Source organism: Emys orbicularis, chromosome 11 (assembly GCF_028017835.1).
Source record: "Emys orbicularis isolate rEmyOrb1 chromosome 11, rEmyOrb1.hap1, whole genome shotgun sequence".
NCBI classification, from domain to species: domain Eukaryota; kingdom Metazoa; phylum Chordata; order Testudines; family Emydidae; genus Emys; species Emys orbicularis.
In genome coordinates, this window is record NC_088693.1 from 59,213,341 (window position 1) to 59,230,020 (window position 16,680).

At 46.8% G+C, this 16,680-nt stretch overlaps 1 protein-coding gene across 1 annotated transcript in view; it reads left to right on the top strand.

Moving 5' to 3' along the window:
* CDK15 (cyclin dependent kinase 15) overlaps positions 1-15,821 on the top strand; it is a 55,943-nt gene extending 40,122 nt beyond the window's left edge. The window contains exons 11-13 of the mRNA XM_065413619.1: positions 4,132-4,180; positions 7,822-7,961; positions 15,712-15,821. Of these exons, the coding sequence (XP_065269691.1) occupies positions 4,132-4,180; positions 7,822-7,961; positions 15,712-15,821 (299 nt within the window). The remainder of the gene's footprint in view (positions 1-4,131; positions 4,181-7,821; positions 7,962-15,711) is intronic.
* The last annotated feature ends 859 nt before the right edge of the window (positions 15,822-16,680 follow it).

Here is a 16,680-nt window from a genome sequence, read left to right on the forward strand (position 1 = left end):
AAAGGTAGCCCCATGTGGCATGGGGCTAGAATATGTGGCTCTATGCTACTCCATCCAGTTTCTCTTAGGATAGAGGATGTGGCCAAGGAAGAGGGGCATGTAGAACACCCTTGTTCTCCAGAGATCGTCATCGGTCACAACAGGTACTTGATGGCCTTTACAGATGGGCACAAGCTAGAGCACCCTTGAAGCTGCTCTAATGTATACTGGGGCCTGCCTCAGGACAGGGGGGCATAAAGGTAGCACACAGCCTCCTTCCAGCTCCCTACCTACAGGACTCCATTGAAGTCATGCTGCCTGAGCTTTCCCAATCCCAACCCACCACTAGCCCTGAAACTCCTCTAACTTTGAGGGAGGTGTGACAGGGAGCTTGTCCTGGGATGCATGTGCCTGACCCAGCAGCCTGTTTCAAGGGGGTTCCAAGGCAAGGAAAGGGCTCCAAAGAATATGTAATCTAGCCTCAGGCTGCATTAACTTTTCTGAAGACTCCTGGTGAGGTTGGTGGAACAACAATGCACGTCCATTCCTCCAGCCTGGCGTACCTCCTTCCTCTACACCAGGGGTCGGCAACGTTTGGCACGCGGCTCGCCAGGGTAAGCACCCTGGCGGGCCGGGCCAGTTTATTTACTTGCTGACGCGGCAGGTTCGGCCGATCGCGACCCCCACTCGCCGCGGTTCGCTGTCCCGGGCCAATGGGGGCGGTGAGAAGCGGCGTGGGCGAGCGATGTGCTGGCCGCGGCTTCCCACCGCCCCCATTGGCCCGGGATGGCGAACCGCGGTCAGTGGGGGCCGCGATCGGCCGAACCTGCCGCGTCAGCAAGTAAATAAACTGGCCCGGCCCGCTAGGGTGCTTACCCTGGCGAGCTGCGTGCCGAACGTTGCCGACCCCAGCTCTACACTGAACCTGTGGAAAGCTGTTCAGAGATCTGGGAAGAAGTGGTGGGGTGGGACCATGTGACTGATATAACCAATGTCCCCCTTTGGAGCAGAAAGCATAAGATCTGCACACTGATCTCCGGGAGGTTGAGCTGGCTCTCCTACAGCAATTAATTACACTCCCTGAATTGTACATCTTTGTGTTTTCATCAGAATTGAAGAAGAATTTGAATTGGAGTTGTTTAGGTTGCCTCATATTCTCCTCTCCGGTGTTTTCCTAAGACTAGGATTTGAAAAGCCAATCAGCAGAAGAGACCATCCCCCATCGGGAGGAGGAGGGGGTGGGAGAAGGTATCAAAGAACTGCCATCTGTCCAGTCACATGTTTATTAATTAAGTTATAGTTCTCAGGATGTTCCAAGAATAAACCTAGAGTGTATTTTTGATCTTACCTAAAATCATATTTTTTTAAGCGCCTACCTACTCTTCTGTACCATTGTGCAGATTACCATTGTGGCAGATTACTAAATATTACATTGCACTGTAAAAGTGAACCCTGGTTTGTCATAGAGCTCAGTCTTAATTCTGTTTGTCTGATAAATCATTGTAAAGTTATATGTTAAGGCAGCTAAGTAAGTCTGGTAACAGTTTTATCCCTTACTATCTCAGATCAGTAGACACAGTGCATTGGCAGTGCATTGGCAAACTTGTGGCAGTTTTGGGAGTGCTACTTCAATTACACTCAGTACTGCAAAGGAATCCTGTAGTCATTGTAGTAAAACGATGGTAACTATACACCCGTATAGCTCAAACTTGTAAGTCAACATGGTGAACATTAGTAAGACTGTCGTGCTTTCAGTGAGACAGCACTATGGTTAGGACATACTGTGGACCCAATCCTGAAATCCTTACTGACTTCAGTGGGAGTCTGGCCTATGAAGAGACTTCAGAAATGGTCCCAAGATTAATGTAATTAATTTAGCAGTTTCTTGTAATATTACTACAATAGCTATAGTTCTGCCTTAACCTTCGCCTTCCTGTAAAACCTGTGGGTTTGATTCAGTCCTGCTGCTAGGAGTGCCTGGAGTTAGCTGTGCTCTAGAAGTGTTTGCACTGCTACCCACCATCAGTGATCTGCCAAGTGAGGGCAACTTTTAGATGTAGCTGAGACTTCATAGGAGTCCTCTGCCAATAGCTTCTGACTCTGGCTGCCCTGGCCAGCACTGCACACTTTGGGTCACATTCATCCCTGTTCAGAAAGCCTGCTTAATACATATCAACTGCTTAAATCCCAATTAAGTCCCATTTTGAACACCATGTGCTGTACAAGTCTGCTGTGGGCTTTCCACACAGATGTGAACATCTCCTTGGAAGCTGCATTGGGTGATTGTGGACATCCTAGCAAAGTGGGGAATCACAGGTGCTTTGTGCCTCTACAATCCCACCCCAACAGACTTTGCAGGAGGCATAAGGAACGGCGAAGAAGGCTCCTTTCACTCTCCACACCTCAGTGCACTCATGCAACGGCCAGGCGCTACCTTGTGACCCTAAATGTGGATATACTGGGCCAGATCCTCCGCTGCTGTAAATTGGCACAGCTTCATTGAACTCAGTGGGTGAAATCCTCAGAGGGTGTACATCATCCTAAAACCACTGAAGGCAATGGAGCAATATATCACCACCACCAGAGGATCTAGCCCATAGAATTTTTGGACTACAGACTACTGCATTGTGGAAAATAATGGCTCCTTCTGAGCCATTTCAATCTAAAGGGTGCAAAGCAGCTGCAGGAAATCTCACATTAAAAATTATTTTGAAGGCTTTGGTGTTAAAATGGCTGTGCAGATGCAATCCTTCCCTTGTTTGAAATGAAATACAATGGACCCTACTGATAGTTTGGGAGAGAGTGAAACTCCATTGAACAGTGAAGTGGAATGAAAGCCCTGAACTGTGTCAGTGCAATGCAATGTGCAGATTGCAATTCCAGTGACAGGGAATTGTTTGGTGATAAGAATGTACCAGTTAAAAAGCTCAAAGGGGATTGTTTCTTTTTCTCTTTTTTGAAAGCTTCAAGTGACTAGTCCATACTATGGATGCCATACGTGTGATGTTACATTAATTTTTGAGCTTGAAAAGTGGAAGATATTTGAAAAATTTGTTTTCATTCTCAATGTATAAATCAAAAAGATTCCAGTTGTTTTGAAAATTGACCACTAAAAAAACCAACCCCCTCCCAAACTGCAAAGTCTGCAAGGTTTCAGTCTGCTAGAAAGGTTATAAAGCAAGCATGACAGTGGGAATCTGGATAAGCCACTTAGCCATCCTAGAGCAGTGGCTCTTAACCTTTCCAGACTACTGTACCCTTTTCAGGAGTCTGATTTGTCTTGCGTAACCCCAAGTTACACCTCACTTAAAAACTACTTGCTTACACAATCAGACATAACAATACAAAAGTATCACAGCACACTGTTACTGAAAAATTGCTTACTTTCTCATTTTTACCATTATTTTATTTATTATTTTAATTATAAAAGAAATCAATTTGAATATAAATATTGTACTTACATTTCAGTGTATAGTATATAGAGCAGTATAAACAAGTCATTGTCTGTATGAAATTTTAGTTTGTAGTGACTTCGCTAGTGCTTATGATGTAGCCTGTTGTAAAACTCGGCAAATATTTAGATGAGTTGATGTACCCCCTGGAAGACCTCTGCATACCCCCAGGAGTACACGTACCCCTGGTTGAGAACCACTGTCCTAGAGCCCTCACTCAGGCTCTGTCCTGCAATCAGATCCATAAAGGCGAACCCTTGTACCTATGTGGGAGCTCCTGGACCTCAGTGGTCCTCTCTGTGGGTGTAAGGGTCTGCCCAGGCAGATCTGCTTGCTGGATTGGGTCCTTGGTTCTGACTAGGCAACACTACCCCTGATTTCTTAGTCTTAGGTTTTGGGGACTGATCTTGCTTCTGTGAAAGTCAAAAGCAGAATTCCCACTGGCTTTAATGGAAACAGAATTAGGCCCAAGACCTGCTCTCATAGGTGTATGAAAAGAAAGGGTTACAGACTGGTAACAGCCTTATTAACATCAATGCTGATATTCAAATCCTATAGGAATAATGTATATTTATAAATGCTACAGTGACAGATTCTATAGGAGCCTTTGAAATTCCAAGTGCATGTTTTTGTAAGGGCTCAAAGAATGGTTGTTTGCTTGATTTTTGTTTAATCTTTTGATTGCATATTAACTTTCTAGAGAGGGTCGTCTCCAGTAGACCTCAGAGGCTCCAAATGATCTGTGCCAGGTAAGCTACCTATGACAGCAACGTCAAAGCGGCCTCTGGGTTTGTTTGTTTTTATATGCAACCATTTAACTTTAAATGAGCTCCCTTCAGTGAGTTCAGGATGAGTACATCAGTTCTTAGTAATAATCAGACCTGCCATAAGGTAAGCATCAGATTCTGAGAAACTGCAGTAGGGATAGGCACGTAGTGGCTTTATTATTCTCAGACAAGCAGCAGTTCAACAGCATTATGTGTGACTATTTGAGGGGCACAATTTGATTCAGGAAGGTCATGCTTTCCCAGGCCCTCTGGAGCAGACTTGATGACCAATTTCTCTTGCATAGAAATAGTTGATAGGAATATTGCCAGAAAGAGTTAGCTAAGGCATACAGGGGTCTTGTCTACACAACATCAGAAAATGATCTTGGGGTTAGTTAAGGCAGGAGAACTCACATTCTTCAGTGACCAAATGCTACTAGAGATGGCCTGGGCCTTGATTTAGCAGCTCATCCTAAAGACAGCACTTCAAACAGGGCAGTAGAGCACCTTTCTCACTCACTCTCTCCTCTGCTAGAGTGTCAGCATTAAAATAGCTCCCCCTCCTCCTTCCCTCCACTGCCAAGGAAAGGTATTTATAATCTGGGAAATTGCTTTTCACTCATCACAGTACCCAAATCTATTTCAGAGGGCCTGGTCACTAGTGTCTGATTTGATTTGATCAATAATAGGGAAGTATTATTGTGAAGTGGCCCCGAGAGGGTTGAAGTCATCCCTGGTCACTGCTAGCTGGCACTTTTTAGTCATATAGGTCACCTCAGAGATAACTTCCCTGCACCTTAATCCCTGAAGATCAGATTTGAGGTCAGGAGGGGAACATTGCCTGATCATGGACTGGCAGCGGCCATGCTGTCATCCGTGATGAACCTGGCTGCACCAGATTAGTAACAACTCTGTGGAGGTTTTCGCTGCCTGGAATAAAGCTGCACAACGTGGCCATGGACATTCAGCACTACAAACCTTCCCTGTCTAAGCCTCCCATTGTGCTAGGTGCTTTGCACACATAGGCTAGCCGAAAAGACTATTCCTACTTATAGCAGAGAGCAGCTAGCCCGCCTGGCTCCTGCCTCTGCTACGCTCAGATAAAGTCACTCAGACACCCTCGGGTTCTGAAACCACTAGTGCTTTTATTTACAAGTTTGTGCTCCCACCACCTTCTCACCATACAACTTGTACAGCTCTGGGTTCCTTGGGTCTGAACCCAGGCAGGAAGGGCTTATCTCCTTGGGTACACTCCCTCACTCTCCTCCATCCCACCACCCCATTGCCTTCTTCCGAGCGTCTTATATAGCCCTGGCCTGGCAGCTGGCTCTCATTCCCCAATTAGGGCAGGTTCTTTCCAGCCAGCTCCACTTTATTCACCTAAATGGGGCTGGAGTGGCAGGGGGCTGATTCTGCAGTGTTTCTGTTCAGTGCCCTGTCACACTGCTCCAAAGAGCTCACACACCTGTAGGTCCAGGGTGGAATATGGCTTTTACACAGTAACTACCCTTTTAATCATCATTGTTCAGTACCTCACTGCTTTGTCCAGTACCACTCCAGGGGACAATATGCTCTGCTGTAGAGCTGGCATCCTTAGCCTCTGTTCTGAATTTCTGAAAGGAGACGCTGCTGAAGTCTTCAGAAAAGTACTGTTCTTAGATGCACGTGCAATTTTAATCAGTGTCTTCAGAAACTTTCAGGAATACACAAACTATCATTTCTCTAACTTGGATACCAGACTCCCTTCTTGCTACCATTACAAACAGGGAAATGGATGTATTCCCTGAAACCATGCTGGGTGGCACAGCTTCCTTCTCACTCGCCACAGTCCCTTGGTAATAGGACCCAGTCGCTAAAACTTGAAAGGGACCATTAAAGCTAACACCAACGAGCTGGGAGCTGGCCAGCGCCTTAGTGGCAGAGTTCTGCACTGAATGCTAAGCCAGCTCTGATTCTTCGTTTCTGACTCTCTAAGTCAGCAAGCTCTAAACACTACAGAGGCAGCACACTCAGCCCTTGAGAAGGGAAGAGAACTATAGTGTTAAACCCTCTATGGCCAGTTAAGGAGTCCTACTCAGTGCTTGGAAGCTGTGTGGAGTCTGAAAGAGGGGTACTGGAAAGCTTGGTAGCATAGCATGCAGCCTTGAGGATGGGGATACCAAGCAGGGCAAAGGGGATCACAAGGAGAGGAGAAGAAGAGCCTTGCAGCCTTTTTCTAATGGTCGGCCTTACCACAGGCTAACACCTAGAATTTGAGTCCCAGTATCTTGCTCCCCTAACCAGCAGGGGCTGGTATGGTTTTGCCTGAGGTGAGAATTGAGCAATCATCCATCACAGCCTAGAGTAGCTAAGACCTGACTTTTTCCAAAGCTGTGTGCTCTAGTGTCTCATTTTTTTAACATCCTCTCTCCTCACCCAAAGCATGAGGCACTCTGTGCAGCATAAGCATTAGAGGAATGAAACTGTAGGACACATGGGTGATACCAGTCCTGTGATGTCATTTAGAGGGGAAGCACCAGCTGGGGTAGTCAGTAGAAACACAACAGGCCAAGCTCTGATGTGCCACCTGATGCTGAAACACCAGGAGCAGAGCAAACAAAGTAAAAGCTGTAAAACCAAAAGCACTGTTTTTATTTGTTTGCTTGTTTGTTTGTTTTCTCTCTTTCACTTCCTAGTCTCCCAGCTGCAGTTGTCTCTGGGAGTCAGCCACTTGCCATTGACATTTGCTGGGCATATTTTCTTGTTTAAAACATTCATCCTGAGCAAGTGATTCACATCGGCACACCTCCAACCCATTTACAGCCTAATTGCACAGCCAAACTGGAGGGTAGTAGATGGGGAAAGGATATTTTATTTGGCTTCTTAATTCTGAACGCAAATCTGGAGGGCCACTGAAGGTATATCTCTTCACAGCAAAGAAAAACCCATGGCTTGCCCATGCCAGCCTACTCGGGCTTGCAGCGCTCGGGGTATGGGGTTGTTTCATTGCTGTGTAGACTTCCAAGCATGGGCTGGAACTCGAGCTCTGGGACCCTCCCACCCTGCAGGGTCCTAGAGCCTGGCTCCAGCCCGCGCCCGAAAATCTACACAGCAATGAAACAGCCACAGCATGAGCCCAGCTTGCTGCATAGACATACCCTGACAGGTCTAGCAGAGTATTGGCAAGTTGACATTTGACATTTTCTCACCTATACATTTCTAAGAGTCTGACCATAACAGTAACTTGTGAGGTTCTAGTTATGACACATGTAATATACAGCTCTCAGTAATCGCTAGCGTCTTTTTTTATTCCAAGCCCTTTCTTTGCTAAGTAACAATTTATCTTCAAAAGGAAGAAGGGAGGATTCTAAACAGGTTTATTTGGAGATAGGATTGAACCAAATTCTTGGACATATGCACCCTCAAAATGTAGTAAATTCCCATGAAGCTCCAAACTTCAGGACAGGCCCCTATCTCCATAACGGGCATACCCAAATTCCCCAGATTGTGCACCTCTTCCTCCCCCTCCCTCCCCCCCCCCCCCCCGCAAGCTTTAAGGAAGTTCAGATCCAGATCTGGTTCCAGATCTTAGCTATCTGACTTGGACCCATCTCTGGTGCAATTTATTTCTCTTGCTTTTCTAGGCTGGGCCGGGTGCCAGGAGCTGAAGACCTGGCATCGAAAATGTTAAAAGCTTTTCCTCGAGAGCGGGTCTCTGCACAGGATGCACTTGTTCATAACTTCTTCAGCACTCTGCCGTCTCGGCTGTATCAGCTTTGTGATGGTACGTTATCTCCTGATCTCATCTCCGGAAGAAGGGAGCTCCTTCACATTTGATTTGTTAAGAGCATCCCTAGTAAATTCAAAGCCTGAGGGCTCCTGCTAGGCTCCCATAAGCTGCAAAGTTTTGGGGCTCTGAGCTGCAGTTTGAACAAGTGTTAGCTTTTTCCCCAACACATGACAATATCTTCATATTAGTAAGGAACATGGAGGGGACCTTAATAATGGGGGTTCACTGAAAAAGGAATGGTGTGAATGCCTTGATGTAGTGCCATCCTTCCCCAATTGTGTAACTACATGTCCAAAGTTCTTTCCTAGAGCTGGGTGATGCTGTATTTTCAGAGGGAGTAGTTTCATTCAAATTGTGATTTGCTCATATCCTGAATTCCCAGCTGCTTGGCGCAATGTGTTAGCCCTTGTTCCCCGAAATAGACCTCCTGCTGCCTTTTGAAGTTTGAAGACACCAGCTGTCCCTTGCATCCTGTCATACCAGCTCTCCCTTGGAACTACCTGCATTTACTTCTCTCTCCCTCTGTAGCTCACTCATCACATACAAACAAAAACCACACATTCACATACTACCCCAGTACCTAAAGAGAATGGTGCCTGCCTAGCTACGGAGCTAGAAAATCTCTTCCTCACCCTGTATAATGTGCCCAGTGGTCCTGGCATTCTCCATAGATTCCTGGGCACCAGCTCCTTTTCTAGATAAGGGTGATTAAGGAAGAACCTTCTTGGACCAAGCTGCAAAATTATTTGAAAACTTTCGTTTTTGGATTTTCTGACATATCCCAAGCAAAGAGGCTTGCAGCTAGCCTCTCTCCTGCACTGCCAACCTTCTGAAGGTGCTGTGTGTGTGAGAGTGAGTGAGAGAGACACATCTGTATTCCTTTTCTGTTCACCCAGTCACAGAGCACAAATCTACTTTGACACTTTCAGAAAAATGAAAAGATGGAATCTCGCAGGAGCCTGCCTGTGCCGGGGGGGAGGAGGGGAGCACTCACAGCAGGAGGGAAGTTGACTTTTCTTTATACATATAAGGTTTTTTCCATGCAGAGTTTAAATTATGCCTGATAAAAGGAGTTTCGTGGCTGTTTCAGTTCTTTCAAACCCTCCTGGCTTCCTCCCAATTAAATGAGGTTTGTCAAAGCCACAGGGCTCTGCTGCTGCCGGAGAGGCGGACAAGCACTTCCTGCAGTGACATCTCAAATCCCCAAGGGAGGAGATGAAAGTGCCAGTGCCAAAAGACAGAGAAAGAGAGAGTGTGGAAAAAATAGGTACAGAGACAGACAGACAGTAAGACAGAAAGGGGGAGAGAGAGAGAAAGGAGAAATAGGAGAGGGAATGAGACAACAGATTGGCACAATGTGTCACTCTCCTGGACAAGATATAATATCCAAGGCATATTTCCATACAGGGGATGAATTCTTTTCACATGGGTTTATATACCATCTCGTGTTTATTGTCACTGGTATTGCATTGCATAGCAGTGAGAGGCACCTCAGTGGACAAGAAATTACATGTCGTTAGCATAGCAACGAATATGCTGGGAACAAAATTAAAGTCTATTGGATTGAAACAAGTACAGTATGATTGTACAAGATCATATTCATGAGCAACTCATTAGGACTGTACAAATTAGGCAAATTTGAATAATTCCCAACGCATCCATCTCCAGTGCTATGATCATGTAAGACATTTGTTCTCCTGTGTCATTTTGGTATCACATCATTTTGGAATTGAAATTTTGCATTCTGGTTGCTATGATAACAGCGCAGATTTTAAATATGTTCTGTTCCTACTCTGTTCTGAAGGATGCTGGGGGGTAGTTTCTGTCCTCAGAAGTTAAAAAGTTAAAGCAGGAGGGCAAAGAATGAGATGGTGATAAAGGTAAAAGTGGGGGTTAGACTTCAAGGGATGCAGGGAGGAACCAAAATAAGAGGGAGAGAAACCAACATAATCAACATAAAAAAATGCTCCCCCTGGAAATTCTTTTCTCTTTTTGTGAAATAATTGTAGCCTGAACTGTCCTTTACGTAAGTTGCCCTGACAAGTTTGTAGCCAGAGGATATCTCCTAAAGGTTACTTCTGAGGGGAAATTGGGGAACCAATGATTCAAAGGCAAGAGCCCTCCTAAATAGCATCTTTGTGATTACTGAAATGAATGCTAATGGACAGACAGTGGCTGCTGGCCCGTGAGCCTGAGAGTTGGGTGACAGGAAGCAGGGAGCTCTTTCTTCCCGCTTGAGAACCTGAGTAGAGGGGGCTAGAATGCCGGTCTTTGTGCTCCATTGATACAAGATTGTGCACCAGATTGTGCACCTCCCCCCTCCCCCGCAAGCTTTAAGGAAGTTAAATAGGCAGCAGGTTTAAAACAAATAAAAGGAAGTTCTTCTTCACACAGCACACAGTCAACTTGTGGAACTCCTTACCTGAGGAGGTTGTGAAGGCTAGGACTATAACAGCATTTAAAAGAGAACTGGATAAATTCATGGAGGTTAAGTCCGTTAATGGCTATTAGCCAGGATGGGTAAGGAATGGTGTCCCTAGACTCTGTTTGTCAGAGGGTGGAGATGGATGGCAGGAGAGAGATCACTTGATCATTACCTGTTAGGTTCACTCCCTCTGGGGCACCTGGCATTGGCCACTGTAGGTAGACAGGATACTGGGCTAGATGGACCTTTGGTCTGACCCAGTACGGCCGTTCTTCTGTTCTTAAGATACTGGGGAAGTGGTGTAACCCATGCTAAAAGAGTATGAGTCTTACTCCTCCCTCTACTGGTTGGTCCACATAAGAAGCTGCCAGCTAATGTACTCCACCTTTAGCGCCAATGACAGAGATTCAAGCTTTCAGCACGGTAGGTCCTAGGTTCAAACCCCACTCACAGTCCAGCTAGGCTCAAATACATCAGCACCCCAGTACTGCCGTATATCGAAGGGTCATGGTCCTGCCTTTTTCAGGATGAGCTGGTAGTCTGGAGCCAGCAATGCTGTCCCCTTTAAAAAGGTGTAGCAATTTTCATTCCTTCTCACCCTGAGCTACTCTATGACACAGCCCCCTGCCACAGCAATGCAGCTAAAGCCACAAGCTAGACCTGTGAATTGCATCCTGCTGCCTGGTACGGCTCAGTGTTTACTGCCTGAACACCAGCATGTCGGATGAACCATTTATGTGGAAAAACAGAGCTCCCTCTTCCTTTCATTCTAGTACCCCACTTCTAATGGCCTTACACTAAGGTAGCCCCCGAGGTTGTGTGCCACCAGAACTAAGGCAGAGTAATATTTGCCATAGCTGCAATTTAGTTTATTTTTACATTTCGTTTGCCTTCAAAGGCTTTAGAGCTGTCCTTTGGGATGGGAAGGCAGCAAGCTGCGGCACTTTGTGGATGCAGGGCCAGCTCCAGGCACCAGCTCAGCAAGCAGGTGCTTGGGGCGGCCAAGGGGAAGGGGCGGCACGTCGGGCTCTTCGGCGGCGGGTCCATCGGTCCCTCTCGGAGGGAAGGACCTGTTGCCGAAGTGCCGCCGAAGAAGAAAGCAGTGCGGTGGAGCTGCCGCCGATCGCGATCGCGTTTTTGTTTTTGTTTTTTCCACCGCTTGGGGCGGCAAAAACCCTGGAGTTGGTCCTGTGTGGATGGCACCAATATAGTCCTGTAGGAAGAACTTAACTAGAGAGCAGCTTCACCCAAGCACCCAAGACTGTGATGCTTGATTACCAGGGATAGAGGAAGCACAGAGGTCTGAGCTTGATGTGCCTTCAAGTTCCCATTGGACTAAAGGCCCAGCTCAACAGAAGCTATAACAGCTATAACAAAGTGGGTGACATTCAGCCCTGTGCAGAGGATCAGCCCAAGGCCTATGGACCATTAAGGCTCACTCAACTCCTATTTTGAGGGGCTAAATAAGATTTAAGTGGTGCACGGGCCTGATGCTGGGCCTTTGCTAGGAGGGGAATTTCACCCTTTGTGAACTGGTGATGAGAGATTTCAAGACATGCAAGAGTGCTTCCCAGCCACCTTCAGGCACACACGGTGTGTCTGCTCTGCCTGATTGGCCTAAAATTCCCCATTGTTGCTACCACCACTTCAGTTCCAGTGTGTGGGGGTGCTGGCGTCAACAGGGCACAGGCCTTTTAGCCGCTGTATCATGTAACTCTGCTCAGAGCAGGCCTGGACAACACAGTGGTTAAAACAGCACTACTCTAGTCAATGCCTATACTAGAGCTTCCACTGCTGGTACCACTGGCCCAGCTGCACCGGTGGGAAATTTCAGTGCAGCGTAGTGTAAAGTCAATAGGCAGCCTGCAGGAGGTTTCGGTCTGTGAAATAATCTCTTGACTGAGTCAGCTGCTTTGATTAGATTCTCAGTCACAGTTGAAAAGTTTATGTACTCGCATCAGTGTCCGACCACGTGCCTGATCCATCGCTGAGTTCTGCCGTTTGGATGGAGACATCCTCAGGACTCACTGTTAGACACCTCATGTTGAAAGTCAATTTTAGATGCATTGGAAGTTTTAAGGCCATTTTAAATGTCTAGATCCAGTTTTAATATGTCTTATATGGGAGTGACTCAAAGTTCTGCCTTTGGTGTTAAACAACAAGCTCAATTCATGCTGGCCCATGAATCAAAGCAATCCTTTCTATAGGGCAGGGGTGGGCAAATTTTTTGGCCCGAGTGCCACATCAGGGAATAGAAATTGTATGCCAGGCCATGAATGCTCACAAAATTGGGTTTGGGGTGCAGGAGGGGGTGAGGGCTCTCGTTGGGGGTGCAGGCTCTGGGGTGAGGCTGGGAATGAGGAGTTTGGGGTGTAGGAGGGTGCTCTGGGCTGGGACTAAGGGGTTCAGAGGGCAGGATGGGGATCGGGGTTGGGGCAGGGGTGCAGGAAGGGGGACAGGTTCCAGCTGGGGGTGCGGGCTCTGGTGTGGGTCTGGGGATGAGAGGTTTGGGGTGCAGGAGGGTGCTCCGGACTGGGATCGAGGGATTCGGAGAGCAGGAGTGGGATTAGGGCTGGGGCAGAGGATTGGGGCGTGGGGAGAGGCTCAAGGGTGCAGGCTCTGGGCACCGCTTACCTCAAGCAGCTCCCAGAAACAGTGGTATGTCTCTTCTCCAGCTCCTACGTGGAGGCACGGCCAGGCGGCTCTGCACGCTGCCCCATCCGCAGGCACCGCCCCTGCAGCTCCCGTTGGAGTGCCGGAGAGGGCCATTGGGGCACGTAGGAGCCGAAGTGGGGCCATGCCGCGGCTTCTAGGAGCCGCGTGGAGCGGCCCCTGACCCAGTGCCCTGACTGGAGTACCAGAGCGGAGCCGAGCCGCGTGGTGTGGCCCCCGACCCAACGCCCTGGCTGGAGCGGGGCTGAGCAGCGTGGTGCAGCCCCCGACCCAGCGCCCTGTCTGGAGTGAAGCCGAGCCGCCTAGTGCGGCCCCCGACCAAGCGCCCCGGCTGGAGCGCCGGAGTGACGCAAACCCCAGACCCCGCTCCACAGCGGGAGCTCGTGGGCCGGCTTAAAACGGCTCACGAGCTGTATCCAGCCCGCAGGTTGTAGTTTGCCCACCCCTGCTATAGGGTTGTTTCGGGACAATTTTCCAAATCTTTTCTCATTCCTTACTCAGGCAAATTTCCCATCAGCCTCAAGTGGCCTGATTTTCAGAGAGGCTGACTTCTATGGGAGTTCTGCCTGTGTAAAGACTGAGTGCCTTTATACCACAGCTGTTGGTAGCAGGCAATGCAAAGGTGCATCACCCTAGAGCAGGAGCTCCTGGAGGCCGAGTACCTGAGGCACAGGCCTCTGGAAATGTAGCCTCTGCTAAACCCTTTGAAGTGCCTGCAGCTGATCTCGTGCTGCCTAAGCGCAAGGAGTAGGAGTGTGCCTGGCCCCTGTACAGGAGCACAGGGGAGTAGGGCTGGATGATGGGAAGGAAGGAAGGTTCCCTGTGCCTATTCCCCCATTCATGCTCCTGAAAAAGTACAACTAGCCTTGAGTATAAACCTCAAATTTTGGCCCATATGCGCTCTGGCAAACTAAGTGCAACAGACAATGCCGCTCTCAGTCACACTGGTGTAAATCCAAAGTAACTCTACAGTGGGCCTATGTTTAATAAGTAAATGTTCAGGCAGCAGAACATCCATGACTGATGAGTGCTGTTAATACCCTTGAATATTACAGACATCACACACTAAGAGGTTACTAGACAGTCTGTCTTATTTTGTCTAATTACAAAATTGTATTAGAGGTTTCTTTAAGTAGCACTTTTCCTTTAAGACGATTACAGGCAAATCTAAAAAGATTTAGTTGTCTTGTTTGCTGTGAAAGGTGCTGAGACCAGCAATACCATTTAGTCACTTTCCACTCTCGACTGCACTTCTGCCTTCATCAGGTTATCAGCAGAGAAGCGTAAATGGAGATGCAGTGATCAGATTTCTAAGGCAAAAAAGTTAAAGCTAAGTTTGAGACAGTGACAGCAAGCAGCCATGAGCCTAGGAACTCAATTAGTCTGAAAGACAACTATCTCATTATCTTTCCCAAAATGATATAAATACATAGGAATATAAAAATTTAAAATAAACTCTCTCTATTGACTGTCTAGATGACTGAATTTCCCTTCTCAATTTCTTTAAACACCCACTTTAGTATTTATTTATTCTAAGCGCGAAGCAGCTGTGATAATTAGACTGTCAGATTCGGTAAGTTAATGAGGAGTCACTGGAGTGGAAGGTTTTGCATTTGTGAGATTGCTGAAGGAGAGAAGCTCTATGCCTTCGCTCTCTTTTCTTTTTCTTTCTTTTCTCCCTCCACTGGGTGGGAAGGAGAGAGCTTGGCAGTGCACAGATCGATCCGAATCCTTTTGATTAGCGGGTTGCATTCCCACCACTGTTCTGCCAAATAATGTTTTCCTATAGTTTGTTTGTTTTAAAAAAAGGAGCAAACAAACAAAAACATAGATGAGATTTTTAGGGGCAAGGGAGCCTGAGTTTAAGAAACACACCTGCATTCTCTCCTTCCCTCTCCAAAAATGCATAAGAAAGTGAGTTCTGAGAAAGAAGTTTCCAAACTAATTTATGTCGGGTGATATGAACTGCCAGTAGAAGCAAAGTACTAATGTAAGATTCCCCTTCCTCACTCTTTACAAATGGAGGTACTGTAAAGCAAGCAAAGTGATTACAGGTTTGCTTCAACTGAATCTTGAACAAAGGAATTTCAGCAGGTCTGCAGTTAAAAAGTTTCCCTCTTTCCACTGGCTAAACAAAGTTTCGGTGGATTTTAGTTAACTAAAGGGGAGCCTGATCCTGCAAAGCACACAATTAATTTTATTCATGTGATCAGTAATGAGATTGCTCATGCGCTGGTGTGTTTGCGGGATCAAGTCCACAGCTAATATGTTTTACAGCATCCTATATTTTGTTTTCTAAAGTGCCTGCTCCTGAATTAAATGCCATATTTTTAACACCAAGAGTTGGGGACAACTGTGATTCAGATAAACAGTTTATCTGCACTAAGACTAATTCAAGTGGAAGGATTTGCCTGGGTGAACATTCCACATATACAAAACTATATTTCTCTGAACAGTGGCTTTGAGAAACATTAGGCAGATCAGAGTTTCTCTGGTGTCTCTGCGGCCATTGCTGCTCCCACCCACAATTTTAGGTTAAGAAGCAGAGATATTTGCAGGTGGAGTGAGAGTGCCGATGATACAGAGCAGGTCTGTTGAGGAAAACATCCTTTTCAGTCTCTCTCCTCAAACTTGGTTTCTCCACAGCACAGTCACTGTTTACAGTTCCGGGAGTGAGGCTGCAGCCAGAAATCTGTGACCTATTTGCTCCTTACCAGAAGGGTCATCGCCAAGCCAGTTCAAGCAAGTTTTGGTGAAAAACAAGAATGTTCAACAGCCTTTTAGGTGAGGAACTAAAAGAACAGTGTTTGTTTTTCACTATAGAAGCTACTGCCAACATCCTCAACAAATGAGATCCCATAACGAGTCCCCATGTGGGCTGGTAAGGCCCTAAGGTGGGGAGAGCAGGACAGAAAAGGGTTACAGTCTCTTATCCCTGGCAAAACCCGTGGCTGAGGAAAGGTTAAGCAGGAAATTCTAAAAAGTTCTTATTCCTGAGCTTCCATCCAGGTGGAGGAAAGGGGGATTGCAGGCCTGTAGCCTCCAAACACAGCTGCACCAACATCCACAACAATATCCCACAGCTCTCAGGATAGCCAGACAGAGGGCAGACCCTTCTGCCACTAACCATGGGCCCTTTCCCCTACCCACCATCTGGAGGGTGTAGACAGGGGGAGGAGCAGACTCTGCAGGAGTTATAGCTCATAGGGTTAGCAGCATTAGCTCCCATGGTAACTTCCCCATCTCTGTTTTTAATAGCAACATGTTTGCCATATCAGCTCTCCTAACTCAGACCAGTGCCCTCCCCGTGAGGCCAGAACGCTCCCCCTTCCCCCGCACCTCAAATATTTTTGAATTTTATGTCATTCATAATTACGAGACCGCTTAACGTTTTTCTTTGATTGGTCTGCGTTTGCCAATGGTGAATTAATCAAGTTTTACAGTTAGCTTCTGAGCATGATCAGCAGTTGATTTTTTCAAACTTGCTTATTGGTATTGGTTTCCCAAACATTTTTCAGTCATACAAAGAGATTACTGTTGAAGTAACTGGGGAAAGGTATAGGTGCTCTACTCATCTGAACAGGGTTAGTCATAACAAATGTTCCATGTCATGCT